The 16944-nt window shown below is 48.5% G+C and overlaps 1 protein-coding gene across 1 annotated transcript in view; it reads left to right on the top strand.

Annotated features, from left to right (window-relative positions):
• The first annotated feature begins 294 nt into the window (after nt 1-294).
• Acss1 (acyl-CoA synthetase short-chain family member 1) overlaps nt 295-16944 on the top strand; it is a 49831-nt gene continuing 33181 nt past the window's right edge. Inside the window, 2 exon segments of the mRNA NM_001106524.1 lie at nt 295-639; nt 9081-9177. Of these exon segments, the coding sequence (NP_001099994.1) occupies nt 327-639; nt 9081-9177 (410 nt within the window). The 5' untranslated portion in view covers nt 295-326.

The raw sequence follows: 16944 nt of genomic DNA, 5'->3' as shown, positions 1-16944 counted from the left end.
GAGGCTAGGACACCCGTGTACTTGCAGCTTTTGTCGCAAGCGGGAAAGTTATCTGGTCTGTGAACAGCGATCGCAGAAACGCAGGAAACTGAAGCCGAGAGCGCGGGCTAGCCCGGGACGGGGGGGGGGGCATAACAAAACCTAACCCCACCCCTCTCCCCGCGCCCCAGTCCTGGCGGGGAGAAGAGGTGGGAAGGGGCAGGCTCAAGGAAGCTGCTTCGCGGAGAGAAGTAGTGGGTGGTGGCCGCGGGGGCGGAGCCTGGGCGGGGCCGTGGAGACTCTTAGGGGCGCCCTGGCTCCTGCACCCGCGTGGGGCGTCGGGCGAGATGGCGGCGCGCAGCCTCGGCAGCGGTGTGGGGCGACTGCTGCGTGGCCTGCACGGGCACTCGGGACAATCGGGGTGGTTGCTGAGCCTGTCCCGCTGGACCACCACCCGATTCCTGGGCAGTGTTCCTGCAGCAGCGCAGCTAGGCTCGTACCCCGCTTTGAGCGCTCAGGCAGCCCAGGAGCCGGCCGCCTTCTGGGGACCGCTGGCCCGTGACACACTAGTTTGGGACACTCCTTACCATACTGTCTGGGACTGCGACTTCAGGACGGGCAAGATCGGCTGGTTCCTGGGAGGCCAGTTGAATGTGTCTGGTGAGTGCGTTGCTGGGACCAGCTCAGTTTCGCGGAGACTCCGGAGGCCCTAGTCAGTAGCAGCTGCCCCCAGGCCTTGGCCCTTTTCTCCAGAATGCTTCACCACCCACTCTAATCCCTGTGCCACGTCACTTTGTTCTGTATCCCACCGGGTCCAGAGAGTGCAACTGGCCAAGCAGCAGTTACGCGCCCAAATCTGCAGCGCTGTCTCTAGCGGGAAACTGAGAATACTCGGTTTGACCTCAGAATGGTCTACCCTAACGCAGATTCTGGGGGGGCTTTGCCTTCAGATTTTAGTCTTGAGGATCCCCAGCATGGTGGGCACAAAGCTAACGAACCAGATAGGCCGAGGTGGAGAGAGCACAGGCTTTTCCGCTCAGGGGACCGCAGATTAGCAGGTAGGTTGCTACCAGCAGCTGCGGCGCTAGGACTCACGGCTCCCCCGAGGACAAACCCTGCTGTGTAAACAGAGCCTTGGTGGGTGCAGGAAGAAGAAAGCACCAGCCCCTGGGAGGGAACTGGTTATCTCCTCCCGTAGGGGCGTGTGGGCAGGAAGTTCTGGGTCTAAGAACTGCACCCCAAAAACAAATGTCTACAGTGGCGAGGGCAGGTAACCCCAGCTCTCTGGAGTCTGAGTCAAGAGGAGCTTAACTCAAGGCCAGCGTGGACTATGTCCTAGCCTCCTCGCAGATCTCCAAATGAGACACATCAATCACTCTAGCTGTCGGTTTTCTGATGAGCCCGAATTCTGCTAAGGTTGGAGGCAGGGACATACATTACTCACTGAGGCACTGAAGTCCATCGCGGGAGAACTGGGAGGCTGAGCCTCGGGTGCGCAGCAGGGAGCTGGGAACTTCTGCCTTCCAGTGGGGTGGGAGTGAGGGTTGGGTGGGTCAGAGATGCCTAAGAAAGGAGCTGAAGGCCCTCAAGATGAGGCAAGAGGCTTTGTTTAAGGACTAAAGTTAGACGTGGAATCTGGTGTCTGCAGTTTCCCTATCCCTTATTCAACGTTGGCACATCTCAGCCTCCCCATTTTACAACAGTGTTCCCTTCTTATGCTGGCTGTGCCACAGGGCCGGGAGAAACCAAACCTATCCAGACTAATCAATAAGCTGCAGCAATTCCAATTTACTATATTCAAAAATTAGTGTCTTTTTTTTTAGCACAAAACTTTAAATAAACTTTGTACCAGTCATTTTCTCCCCACACTGTATATTACTCGGCAAGTGTCATCTAAATGAGACTCTTACTAGATAAATGTTGCCTTTAGACTTGAGTCAGCAAATTCTTGAACTTGGGTTAAGAAGTTCTTGCGTTTGCAGAATGTGCCTTTCAAGTGAGTAAAGCAGTTTGCAGAAGGAAGAGGGGCGGACCGTGTGTGGCTTCTTTGGAAACCTCTCCATGCTCAAGAGGTCAAGGCCACTGGGACAACCAAGCTTGTAGCTGATAAGGAGTGCTATCAACCTTATGGTGAGGCCTGGGTGTGGTCTTCTAGGAATTCTTTGGCCTCTGTTCTTCTACCTTTGGAGCTGTGCGAGCCTGAGGCTGAACTTCACCAAACTGACATTCGAGAAAGCAACTTCTCCAAAGGCCTGGCTTTCTGTCTGTCAGTGTCATCTCTGCCCTTTGCCCCTTTCTACAACCCCCAGAGGTTACAGTGTGAAAAGGGACAGACTGCAGCTGCCCGGGGAGCCACTTAGAAAGTTGTTAAGTGGTTGATCTGGGACCGATCTGTTTGTCAGGTGTGATGATGACAACGTGTTCCAAAAAACTGAGTGACACTGTTATCCTTTCAGTGATCTTTAGATGAATGCTTCTCAAAGGTCCAGACCAATGCTGCTGGACCACGAAGCTTTTAGAAATGTAAATTCGGGGCCCCACTCTAGACTCTTCGGTTTAAAAACCGGGTGGCTGGGGGTTGGGGATTTAGCTCAGTGGTAGAGCGCTTGCTTAGGAAGCGCAAGGCCCTGGGTTCGGTCCCCAGCTCCGGGAAAAAAAGAACCAAAAAAAAAAAAAAAAAAAAAAAAAAAACCGGGTGGCTGGGCATCTCCCAGCTGTGACTGACAAGCCCTGCAGGTGCTTGGTACAGCGGGTTTGTGGTTTCAGCTGGGCCTTTTGAGCTACACCGAGGTCTTAATTCTTACTGCCTTGTGCTTGCCTTGTTTCCTTATATTTGAACGAAAGAGCAGTGTGTCCTGGAACACTGTTGTAGTTCCGTTGTTCCACACTCTAATTTAGCAGTGCAGCAGGATAATGACCATTTTATTGCCCTCTGAGGTCTTAGGTCAGGACTCTGGACAGGGCCCATGGGGTCAGCTCTCTCCCCTTTCCTGGTGTCTCAAGTGGGAGTCATCTGCCTGTTTCTCACTTCTTTGGCTGGGGCCTGAGTGGTGCTATCCTTAGAATTTGGTTCATCCCCTGAGCTCCTCAGTAAAGTCCCCTTGTCAGTTATTATGACGGAGGTGACTAGGATTGGGAGAGGTTGTAAGGGCTGAGATAAAAGGTTCTAATCTTGGTGTTTTATAAGAGGGAGTGGCCAGAAGAGATAATGGATGTCTTGTGTCATATGATGCTCTGTATCTTCTTAGGACACTCTTGGTAAGAAACATTACCTATGCAACATTAACATGTAAGCCTTTGAACATCCAGAGAGATGAGCTAAATAATTGTTTTTCTTTGTAAAAATAGCTAACTTTTGTTATTTCATCGAGGTTCCTGAGAACGGATCCTACAGTTGTGATAAGTGAAATTTGTCCCGAAAACCGCACAGAGTGTCTCACAGTATAATGGCTAGGTTCCCGGAAGGTTCTGTAGTCAAGAGACTCATGTAGAAATTAAGGCTCCCTCTGAGCAGCCTGTTTGGGGTAGGGAGGGTACTTAGTTACTGTTGTTGCCAGTCAGAACACCCGGTTAGGGCTCTTGTTAGGATTAGGTGAGATTAAAGCTCTTGACACTGTTCTTAGCACAGTGCAGTCCTAACCACCCTTGGCTGTTAATTATTAATGAAGCATTTGGGGAACGAGTGACCTTGATTTGTCCTTCAGGCGTGCTGCTGAGTATTGTGTCCATCTGAAACAGACCCTGCTGCAGGATGTTTGGTCACACTGAGAATTCTGAGATTGTGTTATTTACTAAAAACAACAGCAGCAGCAGCAGCAACAACAACAAAACAAAACAAAACAACAACAACAACAACAACACCCTTTTCTAGTCCTGGTGTGGCTCAGCCCTTAGCACACTCCCTCTGGCTGGAATAGAGAAAGATTGGACAGAATAGGATATGTCCAGCTCTCATGAGAAGAGAGAAGAAAGGGAAGCTACTTAAGACAGCAGTGCAGAGAGGGGAGGGGTGAAGAGGGAGGGAGGCAGTTTTACCAGGACTGTTGTACAGTGACAGGGTGCAGAGAGATAACACCCTAGACCTAGGCGAAGACGTAACAAGCCAGAGAATGAGAAGGAGCCAGAAGATTTGAACATCTTGCTAAAGTTAGTATGAGGCCAAACAGAGCAATTCAGTTAGAAACTGAGAGAAGCCAGATTGAGTCGGTCATCTTGGAAAAGAGTTCGAGCTAGAGTTGAGCCAGCCAGCCAGAGCTCAGAAAGAGCTAGGAAGTGTGAGCTTACTCAGCAGTAAGTCTCAGGTCTACTATGAAGACCACGCTGTTCTGGAATGCAAAGAGATCCATCTGCCTCTGCCTCCCAATACTGGGATTAAAGGCCTATTACCACCAGGCTTGGCTTAAAGAAACTAGTTTTAACTTTAACTATCCATCGAACACTGAGAGACTTCCTGGCTGTTTTGTTTGTCTGTTTTTGTTTTTTTTTTCTTTTGGGAATGGAGCACAGGGTCTCACATGGGCTAGGTTGGTGCTCTGACACTGAGTGCCACCCAAGGCTCTCTAGATGCCCGGGGAGCACTGCACAAACAGAAGTCATGCTGCCGATGCTCTTTCCTCGATGGCCATGACTCAGAGACAAGACTGGAGCTGAGATGACAGTAGATAAAGCTTGTCGAAGCCTTTTAAGGAACTCCAAATGAAAACGCAGCTCCAGTTTCACGAGGCAGAACTTCAGGAAGACTCTGGATTCTTCTCAGTCGTCAGAAGCATGACTTGCTTTAAATAGCAGCTGCTTCTGGAAAGTTGGCAAATACAGTGAAAGTTCTCGCAATGTGCCAGGGAAATTTGCTATTTAAAGAAAGCCATTGTGAGCCCTCATGTGCTTACTAACCCCAGTTTCTTTTCATGATGCTTGAAGCTTTGTGTGCTGAGCTGGGTATGGGGGTGTGTGTGTATCTAAGCAACCAATCAGAGCCTTTGGATCAGGGGTGTGGCTTAGTAGTTATGCACTTACTTAGCGTGTAGGAAACTCTGCATTCCATTCCTAGTGCTGTAGGGTTGGGGGGTGGGGAGTTTGAAAGTTCCTACATTATCATGTGTCATCTCTGTAATAGAAGTAACAACTTCTATAATTGTGTGTGTGTGTTTGTGTTTGTGTGTGTGTGTGTGTGTTTGTTGTTAATAGCATTAAAAATCTCTTATCCACTAATAAGCATTACTGTAACTGCTCCTAAGACTGTGTTAGGATCTGGGCTGGGCTACTGTGTGCTACAGTCACTGAGAAGAACCCATGGCTGAGCAGGCACCCTGTTTTTAAGGGCCATTTCCTACTCTAAATGATGCGAACATGGAATGGTTTGTGTCTTGTTGTATAGATGGAGACACAAAAGGCCAACCACAAAAACAGTGGGAAATGCCCACTGAGTAGCACCTGAGTGACACAAAGAGATAGATTACAAATCCATCCACCATTGGAAGAAATACCATGATGTGCATTGACATGGTCAATTGGACAACACTTAGTGTCATAAAGTATATCACATATTGAAAGCTGGCTTTTATAGCCATAGAAGGGCTGGTAAATCACAATAGAGATCAGAAAACTGATTGGCTGTTTCAGCCACATCCCTGAAAGGTAGTGGCAGGGAGACTGGTCAATATGAAAACAACTGACAGCTAGCTCACGAAGCCTGTGTCTTTCCCTTTCTGTATATGCATAAAGGAGGGAGAACTTCACCACAAGACGCATGAAGGCTTGGTTTCAACTTCTGTGCCTCTGATCTTGATTTCTCCAAAGGTCTGGTAAACAGCTATGTTTCAGCTTGGTGATAGGAGCTCTAGCATGAACAATTCCTCTTTGACTTTTAGTCTGGCCTGTGCTAGAGCTTAGATCAAAACAGTGGTCTCATGTAAGTTTTATTTAACACAGTAAACATCTGTACTGGGGTGATGTGCTCAAGGTTTCCCTGGGGCAGATGAAGATCTGTGGCCCTCCACCAGTCCCCATGAGAAAGGAACCTTATGACCCTTGGGACCCAGAGAGTGGGGAGGGAGCACTGTGCCCCAGAATGGGGAATCCTGGGCAGAAGAAGGAAGTGTTACATGGGGTAGGCCAACCGAGAGGTTGGAGAGGTTGGGAGGACAGAGGCTCGCTGTATGCTGGGGACTTGGAAGGCTTAAAGTAGGAGGTGGGTCATGAATTCTGCCTTCAGTTGTGTTGGATCCTGCCCAACTCTTCCTGAAAATGCTTGAAGGTGGAGTGTTCTAGTCTCACTTCCCATTGTTTGGGTTGAGTTACTTTTTCTTTTACATGTCGAGACTTTGTATGTGCGGGCAGAGTATCCTCTGGGTCTTCCTTCCTCTCCCTAACCTTCCCTGCCTTTCCCTGTAGCTGAAGCAGCAGGAGGAATAGAAGTAGTTGCTAAAAACATGGAATTGTAGGTCCTTGGTTCTGCCAGGACCCATAGGGTGATGGCTCTGAGGAATGGGATTATTCTGTTGCCATGTTCCTTGGGGACACTGTGACATCCTCTGTCCCAACCTTATGACACACTGGGGGGCAGCTAATTCTTAACCTCACCCAGAGTCAGGGATTCGTATACTTCCCCGTGGATTAAAAAGCTAAGACTTAAAGTAAATGACAAGGGCATCGTCTGTCCTTAGTGGGTGGCTGGCCTGAGCCAGACCTGTGGATTTTTTTAGGCAGTTGCAGGCTGCCAGCCAATAAGGTAGAGCCAGGTGTCACATAGGGCTATCAAATACCTTTATTACCCCCACCCCCACCAGGAAGAGAAAGAAATGGAATCCCCACAAAGTCCCGAAGCTTCACATACAGTGGGTGCACGTGTTAAACACACATGAGTCTGCCGCTGTGTGGTTCCAAGGCAGGCTGCAGCAGGACTGTTTGCCTCAAATGCATAGTCTCTGCCAGGGGCTGGCGCACTTCACGGGGCCTAGGTTTCTACGTGCTAACACGTTCTTTGGGGATTACGATACCACTTGAGGGTGAGAAGCATGGGCTTCATAGACAAGAACATGTATGATGAGAGAGATAAAGGCTGAGATATGTAGCATGGACAGGAGGGGTGGCAGTGTCAGGCAGGGAAAACCAATGCAAAGACCCTGGAGCAGAGGTAGTTTTTTGGGCCTGGGCTATCCAGCAGGGAGAGGGGCCTTGGTAGCCAATTATCCAGCATCTCCCCTGTGTGGGAAGCCTCTGGGGAACATTAGATTTGAGAATCTATTCTGGGCTGCTTAGATTTGTGCCATCTCTCGGCCCCAGGAAGAGGTGGACGCATGGGACCACCAAGCTATACCATGATGCTTTCCCTGTGCCTGGCCTTTGTCTTCTCCTGTCTCAGTCTGCCTTCCTTCTTGGTATAAAGCAGGCAGGATACCTTGCTGGGCTGTGTGCTGCTGAGGGTCTCTGTTTAGAGTCAGTCATTCTCCGGGGAAGAAGGATGCCCGGTACGCTGGTGATATTCATGGGAGCAGGTGATATTCTGTGGGGTTTCAGCCCCTCTTGTAGCTTCACGACTTGAGTTTGGGTGGGTCTACCCTGACACCAGGATTTCTGTAATGCTGCTTCCTGCTGCATCTGACCCAATTCGTTCTTCAAAAGTCAGGGTGGGTTAGAGCAGGCGTTTCCTGGGGGAGAATACAGGCACACGTCTCCTGTGGCTCCTTGGCTTATATAGGTGACCGAAGGACTTGAATTTATCACTAGTTCCCAGGTGTCCAGAACAGCCCATACTTCCTGCTTTTAACCAGTCCTGTCCTGGTTTTCTTTCACAGCTTTCCGTAGCAGTGATTCTCTGGTGATAACTTGTCATGACCAGTTCAGAGTCACCTCCATGACCAGGCTGCTGGGGACATGGCCCTGTGCCAAGGGCTGACCTCTTTGCTGACAGCTGACAAGCCGTATTTTAGAATGAAAATTCTTGCTGTTTGGGCATTTGTGTACACACACACACACACACACACACACACACACACACACACACACACACACTCGCTACACCAGTAAGCTAGATAGCCTGGCAGCACATTCAGCTGACATTTGTGACACTAGCTTGCTACTTTCTTCACCAACAACCCTGTTTTTCTATTCTCTGTAGGGTCTGCCTATCCTTGGCTGCCTGCTCGCTTCCCCGGTCTGCACAGTTCTAAGTTTCTTCTGTCTGTGGACCACACCTCTTTATATCTCCTCTCCCCTTTGCCACCGATCGGGCTTAGCTTTCTTCCACCTGCTGAACAAAGCAGTTCTTGGCTGCCTGTTTGCACCCTTTCAGGGAGAGTGGAGGGCCGTGTGAGGGATCTGGAGCTAGTCTGAGTCAAATCTGTTACTGTGTGACCTTCAGCTGATTAATCTCTGCACTTACCACCAGGGGATGGGAGATGGTGGTAGTGGGTCCCCAAGAGTGCTGTTCATACCCAGGCTCTGATTGTTACTGTTTCTATGCCAAGTTGCTCTTAGCTTCTGTGAGTGTGTGTGGGGGTGTCTTGTCTAGGTAACTTTAGCCCCAATGTTCTGTTGAACGAATGTTATGTGACATCCGCCGTGGTCCACCTAAGAAGATTTCCTCCAAATTATCTGGAGGCCACTGGAGGGAATATGCTTGGGTAGAAGCTGGCATTGCATGAACTGGCCTGAGTTAATCTCACCTTTAAAATTAGATGATCAGTGAACAGGATGTCAGCATAACTGAACCCACTAATCCTCAGGTTTATAGCAAACAAGCCTACTGACCTTGCGCTTTTCCCAGCAAGTCATGTGAGCTGAGCTTGGGTAATGGAGGGGGAGGAGAGAACTTTCTTGAAAGGCATGTGTAGTTTAGTACTTCTAACATAGACTCTTGGCTGTTGATGTCATACGTATCCAGTGTGGAGACCACTGGAATGATGTGACTACCTCAGAGTCTGTGTGGAAGGTCACCTTGTAGACAGATCGTGTTTGTAGTGGTTGTCTCTGTTCTCTGCAGTTGTGGTAGTCACTCTTCCCTGACAGGGAGGAGACCCTGCTCTGTAGGAATAGCAAACCAAAGCAGATCGAGCATCTTATCCAGCATCTGGAATAACATCTGTTAACTTTTCTTTGCATAGTCAACTGCCTGGACCAGCACGTGCAGAAGTCTCCCGACACCATAGCTTTGATTTGGGAGAGAGATGAACCTGGGACAGAAGTGAGGATCACTTACAGGTACTGTGCGTCACCTGGAATTCTCAGCACCCAAAACACATCCTGGACGTTTCTGCAGTTTGGGTTTGGGGAAGGAACATGGCCTCTTTGTGACCATTAACATACTTTCCAGTCTGGAAGGACTCTGGTTCTGTGTTTTCTTGGTGATGCCTGATGTCTGACCCCTTTGAGACCATTAACACACTTTCCAGTCTGGAAGGACTCTGGTTCTGTGTTTGCTTGGTGATGCCTGATGCCTGAAGATCCCTGCAATGGTGTTAACAGACTGGAGAGGCATTGGCCAAATTCTGCTGCTGTGTCTGGCTCAGGACACGGGATTATCTAAGCTTTGGGAGACGTTTCAGCTTTGGGGGCGTTCTGTTATCTCAGAAAAGGAGATTCTGGCAAGACAGGTTGTGGCAGGTATCAGAGCATACAGAATTCCAGTTTTATCCAGTTCAACAAAAACCCCTGAGCTGGAGGTACTCAGATAAGACAAGGTCAACTCATCCACAGGAGCTAAGAGCTGCCAGAGCCTTGAGTGTGCATGGCGTCCTTGGAGCACTTACTACCAGTGTCTCTGGTCACTGATGTGAAATGCACAGAGATTACGTGGTCCGCCCAAGGTCACATAGGAGCCGATCTTAATTTGACTCAGTTTAGCTCCAGGCTCCCTCATACCATCCTGCCCTCCATTGCTATCCTGTAATGGCCTAAACAGGAAGCAAAGAACTACCCTGTCATGGATGCCAGCTACTTGACCTTTTTCTATATATCCTGTGATGAGGTGGTGGGTGGGGTGATCATTCACATGAATTTTTTAAAGTTTTTTGCAAGACTGATACTGTTCTTAGATTTCATAAATGGAACCTATGCACTATCTGGACATGAAGTACCAAGTTTGTGATGAAGCACCACGGGTTTAGATGAAGTAGGGAACATTCGGGGAGATATGGCCATAGACTTTGATGGGTCCTTGGATAACTGGTTACCTGAAGCTGCCACCTCTGGGTTATGTTACAACAGATGCTGTGGTACAGCAGGGAGGAGATTGCCTTTCCAATGGTGTCTCATTAGCTGAGCTTAGGTGTAGCTCAATGAGCGTGTTTGCCTAGCAGATAGAAGACCTCTGTAATAATAATAATAATAATAATAATAATAATAATAATAATAATAATAATAGTAATGATAATAATAATTACTATTAATAATAATAATTATTATTTAAAAAACCCTTTGGCCAAAGACACAACTTATCTTTATGACGGCTTCTCTGGCCCACCATGTGCTTGAATCATGTGTTCCGTGTCTTCTCCTCAGGCCCTCCACGCATGATTATCCTCCTCCAGGTAGCTTCAGGCTTCCCATATCCAACCAGTTGTCTAGAAGTGCTTGTTTCACACCTTCACATCAGTTACTGCTGATGAGAGAATGATGCAATAACAGCCAATCTCGAAAGCACGGCAGAAGGTCACTTCCGGTCGAAGAGTTAGGGAAGGTCTCCCTGAGAATGTCTGACCTGAGATCCAACTGATGAGCGGGAATACCGTGTCCTGGCGGCAGGGAGAAAGTACGGTAGTCTGGACCTGGGAATGGACGGGGCATAGGAGTGTTTATGGAAACAGTTTCAGGCCAGGGCTCTGAGCATAGCAATTACTTGTGGATACTTAGGCAACTCAGGGACAACTGGACACTCATCTCCCATGAGCTTCTGGAATTCTAGTTTTATTCCAGCCCAAACTCAATCCTGGTATCCCATTCTTAGGCTGTAGCAAGCAAGGTGACTTAAAAAGTGGATATTTTAATTATTTTTTTAATCATGTGCATACGTGCGTAGGCGTGTGCATGAGTGTGTAGGTGTGTGCATGAGTGTGTAGGTGTGTGCATGAGAGTGCAGGTCCCCACAGAGTCCAGAAGAGGGTATTGGATGCCCTAGAGCCAGAGGTAGAAGTAGGTGATTGTGGTTCACCTGATGTGAATGTTAGGACCTGGACTCTTTGGCAAGAACAGTACCCACTCTTAACCACTGAGCCAATTCTCCAGTCCCGAGGCGATATCTTTAATCCTTTGCAGTAACTGGTGGTGTTACTGGGCCACTAGTGCTGCATCTACCCGCCCTACCAGCCCTGTGGCATACCGCAGAGCCTTCCAGGCTAGAGGGCTGTAGCATACTTTGCCATCTGGCTTCATCCCCCATGTGGCCCCAAACCAACGGCATCTTACTGCTGGAGCCTGGATGAGGGGATGCCCACATGGCTTCCGTATAAGGGAACTTGAGGAATGCTGCTTGTGGGAATTGGCTAGGTCAGCTGCTTTGTAAAGATTTCAGGTCGACCTCCGTGTGCACATCAGTATACACCCTTTTAAAAGGGGGCAGCTGCTTGCACACTGTCATTCATTGAAAGACAAATGCCACATGTGGCAGGGCAGAGGCATTAACTAGACAGCTGGGGTCCTGCTCCGAATCTGCCCGAAGAACTGGTGTTTCCCTCCCTCCGCACCCCAGATGAGCTAAAAACCCAGGTGTTGGTAGGAGGCCACTAGGGATGCCCTGTGGCCGGACACAGCGTTATTTGGTAGTCCAGGCTGTAGGGCTGTATGGCTGTATGGCTGTATGGCTGTATATATGGTTGAAGGTTTAAAGGTTAACCACATAGAATGCTCAGGACTGCAGCCAACTCATTAAAGTCAAGAGAGACCTGAGGTTGATGGGAGTGGAGTAGCTCCCAGCCACACAGCCACATTTCTGACTACAAAGGATGTATCTACTAAGCTGCCCCTCTACAAATGTGCAGAACTAGTTTACTGTGCTTTGGTAGGTCTCTGATGGCTTAGAACTGGATGGCTGTGTCTGCTGCTGAGCAAAGTGTTACACACACTCTGTAACTAAACCAAGTGTATGAAGGTCATTAATTAGCCCTTCCCTGGGCATTTTAGGTGTTTGATTTGCTACATGCATATCAGTAGACAGATAGATTGCATAGTACCTCTGAAATAAAGGGATTTCTTTCCCCTGTGGGGCAGCCACAAGCCCTCTAGACTCAAAGGTTAAGCTCTAGACTCTACTTGTTGTTGTCGTCGTCGTCGTCGTCGTCGTCGTCCTCCTCCTCCTCCTCCTCCTCCTCCTCCTCCTCCTCCTCCTCCTCCTTCTTCCTTCCTTTCCTCCCCCCCCCCCACTAGGGATCAAATTCAGGACATTTGATTGTCCCAGGCAAGTGCTCTGCCACTGAGCTGCACTATATCCCTGAGCATTTAAAGAAACTTGTCGTGGCCAGGCATGGTGGTGCACACCTGTAGTAGAAGACTGGGAGATGGCAAGTGCAAGGCCACTATGTGTTACCTAGAAAGCCCGTCTCAACAAACATGCACAAGCAACTCACCCCGAGATCATACACAGAAAATACAAGGGCGGATATGACCATGCGGTGAAGTCGTGGGCCCTAACTGTAGTACTCAGTGCTGCAAAGGAAGCCAGACAGACCCCGAGGGGTTATAGTCGTTACAGGCAATGATGAGTGTGTTTTTCTGGTTCCGGGAAGCTTACATTGGCCTGGATATCTGCCTGTAAAGAGGACCTGGAAGTTTCAGGTGACTGTATAGAGGATCTCTGCATTGGGAGCAGACTGGCACCAGTGACCTTTGCCCTGTTTCTTTCCTATGGTCCTCATTGGTTCAGAATATCCTCCTGGCTGATGGTCTGGCACCGTTCCCTCTCTGTATAGAGGGGTTGTCTGCGAAGTGAAAATGCGTTTCCAGGGTTGGCCTAGGTGACTGAGCTGAGCATACGCACTGAACTGCAAAGATACCGACAATAGCTAGCGACATTCACGATCAACAGCTGACCAGGGCAATTGTTCAAACCACCATGACAGAATTAATTTGAAGACTATGATTTGATTAGATAAGAATAATAATGTTAATTACTGGGGTGGGAGAGATGGCTCAGCGGTTGAGAGCACTGACTGCTCTTCCAGAGGTCCTGAGTTCAATTCCCAGCAACCACATGGTGGCTCACAACCATCTGTAATGAGATCCAATGCCCTCTGCTGGTGTGTCTGAAGACAGCTACAGTGTACTTATATATAATAAATAAATAAATCTTAAAAATGTTAATTATTATTATTTTCAACATTTTGCTCTGGAGAACTTGAAACAGCACAGCCTTCTACTTACCACCAATTTTTACGGTATTTGTTTTGTGATGTGATATCGTCACCCCTTGTCTGTGTATCCATACTATTTTCCGGAGCATTTCCAAGTAAGTTGTGTTGTAATATCAATACTGTATTAGCTATTTTTTAAAAATCATCACTGCCAAATATCTGATTAGTAGCAAATGAGGGGAGGAGGGGCTTCCTTTTGGCTCACAGTTTGAGGGTGTACCAGCTGTCATACGGGTGAAAGAATCTGGCGGGCTGTTCTGTGGTGGCTGGAGTGTGTGAGACCGTTGGTCACCTTGTGTGTCACCAGGAGGCAGAAAGAGTTCCTGAAGGAAGCTGGGCCAGACTAGGACCTCTAGGACCTGCTCCTGAGTGACCCACTTCCTCCAACGAGGCTCTCCCTTCTAATGTTTCTAAACAGTACCCGTTGCTAGGAAACAGCTGGTACTGTTGTTCAAACACACGAGTCTCTGGGGGATAGGTCACAGTCACACTTCAAACTTGTACAAGCTCTCCAACATGTGTGTGATCAACCAGGGGATAGATAGTATGTGCTCGTTTTCTATTTTGATAGGAAATTTACCTGCAGTGAACCCACTTGCTGATTCCAGTGCAAAGGCTCATGTATTTTGACATACTGTTTTGTTCCTTTTGAGTTATCAGTTCTTCTGTCTAGCTTCCCAAGTACTGCTGATCAATTTTTTTTCTGATAGAGTCTTTAATCAAATCTTACAGATAAGGAGACAGACTCAGAAAGATGATGATGTTTATGAGGAAATGCCTTGTGTGGGTGGAGTCACAGCTTAACCCCGAATTAGCAAGTTCAGGGTCGTGAACCCACATCAAGTGCTAAGGGCCATGTCAGCAGTTGTTTCTGGGGCTTGATGGATCCTGGGATGAAACCTGTTGGAAGGAGCCATGTCAGCATCTGGTCTGGGATTTACCTAGTCATGGAGGGACATTAATGTGCTACCTTCCTCAGGGGCCAGTGCCTCTTACCACCGGGTCTACTAAGCTCTCTCAACAAGCGTATTTCTGAGTAATATTTCTGAATAATCTGGTTTGGTGAGCTAACAACACCTTTACCTAGTAATTTGAGGTTCAGCCCCGAACAACACCCCTATCCTGGGAACTCAAGAGACTCACCACAGTGTGACCTGTGTGCAGGCAAACACACACATGCACACACTCCCACTCACATGCCTTCTAAGTCATTCCCCACAGTGTGGGTAGGTACAGATTTGCTTTCTGTGTTGGCGTCGTCCTTTAAGAATACATGCCCTGATTGACTTATTAGCCTTTGCCTGTGGGTAGACATACCTGTGTCCTTCAGGGCCATGTATTCTGCACCTCGGCCTATATGACCCACTTTGCCTGGCCTTTCGCATATGGCCATAAACTCAGAGCTGTGAGTAATGAGACCAGTGGATCCAGTTCCCTGGGACACTCTGCCAGAGGCACCTGGGGTTGGAGTTCAGATCGGATGCCCTATGTCTACTCTAAGCAAGTAGGCTGTGTGACCATAGGGAAGTGGTAGGCTGAGGCTCTCTTATACTTGTGGACAGTGGTTGAGGGAAGCCATCAGGTCGGGCATGGATAATCAGTTTCTTCTTGAGGGCAGGTGGGCAGATGGCACCTGGGCCACTCCCCTTCTCACCCCCTGGGTGCCTTTCACATGACAACCCTGCATACCTCAGGTGGACTCCTGGTACATGTGGAGAAACACAGTGCATCTGTGGTCAGACTGATGAGGTTTTGGTTCTGCCTGTCTGGTTGGTAGGGTCCTCCCTGCCATGCTTGAGGGTTTCAGCCCAGACTTCTAGGCTGGGGAGGGCATAAGTCAGGCAACTGACTGAGGCTCTGCAGTGTCCAAGCATGACGTCAGGAGAAAGCACCAGGTCTGAATTGATAGCAGTTCTTCTCCTGGGCTCACTGCGGAGGTCTGACTTTGAGCCAGAGCCCACATGACTGGCCCTACAATCGGCTTTTCCTTTTCAGTGTACAAAATAATGGGTTTCATTGTGCCATTTTCTTATATGAATAGCATTATGCTTTGCTTATATTCGTTGGCCCCCAGTACCCCTCTTTTCTTCTTATTGGTCCTTCTTCATTCTGTCAAATCTTTCCCTGATTCATCACTTTGTCTACTTCTCAATTAGATATCACTTTCAAACATGGCTGCTTCTTTCTACAAACTAACTTCCTTCTACAAAGGTAACAAACTTACCTTCATTGTTTGGGATTCAAGATGTGTCATTCCAGCAGAACCACACAGACCTAAAGGTCTTTGGTGTAATTTCTTGCCAGAGCAGCCATGTTGTTGTTCCCTGTACAACCACAGGGAAGTGAAGAATGGGGTCTAGACTGTGGGGGTGGGGTGGGGCTCCCCTTATACATTTGTCAGGGATGGCCTATACCACATAATAAAGTCAGCATGGAGGTGGGGGAACATTGAGCTGGATCCCCTTCCTTAGGAACCTACTTCTGTCCTGGACCCTGAGTGTCTTCCAATGTGAGAAGAAGGGGCTGTTCTCTTTGGGTTGAAATGACAGGAAACAGGAAGTCACCCTTTGGACATCCGTTGGGGAGGTCCTGGGAAGGTTTGGGTTGAGAAGCAGAGGAAGACAGTCTTTGGAGGGGTCTGAACAGGTAATCCTGTGCCAAGGTCTTCAGTGGGCCTGCTCCATGGTCTCCCTTCTCCTCAGCTATGTGTGATCAAACATGCATCACCCCTCTGACTGGAGTTTTCTCATCTGCAAAGTGGAGTCATTCTCCCAAGTAAGATGAGCGCTGAGTGTGCTGCTGGTGTGTGTGTGTGTGTGTGTGTGTGTGTGTGTGTGTGTGTGTGTGTAAGAGAAAGAGACAGAGAGAGACACACACACACAGAAAGACAGAGTGTATCTTCACTATGTATGCGTGAGCTCATGAATGTCACAAGAGGGCACTGGATGCCCTGGGACTGGAGGTGCAGTTAGTCCTGAGTTGCTGGGTGAGTTCTGGGAAGGGAACTTGTTCCTCAGCAAGTGTGCTATGCAGCCCTAACCTCTGAGCCATCTCTCCAGTCTCAAATACACTTACTTTAAACCTTGCCTTCGGACCTTCGCTTCTCACAGGAAACTCAGAGACATCATCTTAAGGCTGGAAGAGGTTTTGACTTTTCTAGCCGCATTTGTTTGCCATTCTTGTGGGCGCACTAAGGGTCTGGGAAGTTTACACTTTAGATGGAAGGATCTCTGGACTGCTAAGAAAGTTTATTTATGTCTCAGGAAACCTCTTTGATGGAACTTTTTTGGGGTTTCTATCTGTGCAAACCTGGTTAAGCTTCAACCTGAGGAGCACACAGAAACAAACACCTCCCTTCAGCCGAGTCTCCTCTTTGTGACCTCTCTTCTGCTAAGCAAGAACACGTGGGGGCAGACAGCTTGCAGGAAAGCTTCAACTGAGGGAGAGAGAAGAGATTCATTTTCTAAGGGGAGTGGCATAGCCTCGGCCTCTGCTTGAGAAACCTGAAGTGGAGAGCTTCCTTGTTCCTGTTTTGTTTTTCTTCCTACTTCTGTAGCCTCTAGACTATAGGGTAGGCGTTAGACTGACTCACAGTTTTGCTGTATGCAGCTGTGGCTTCCTGTGG

The sequence above is a fragment of the Rattus norvegicus genome, chromosome 3 (genome assembly GCF_021556685.1).
Source record: "Rattus norvegicus strain SHRSP/BbbUtx chromosome 3, alternate assembly SHRSP_T2T, whole genome shotgun sequence".
NCBI lineage: Eukaryota > Metazoa > Chordata > Mammalia > Rodentia > Muridae > Rattus > Rattus norvegicus.
The sequence above is the reverse complement of the archived record's forward strand: the minus strand, read 5'-3'. Positions and strand labels throughout refer to the sequence as shown.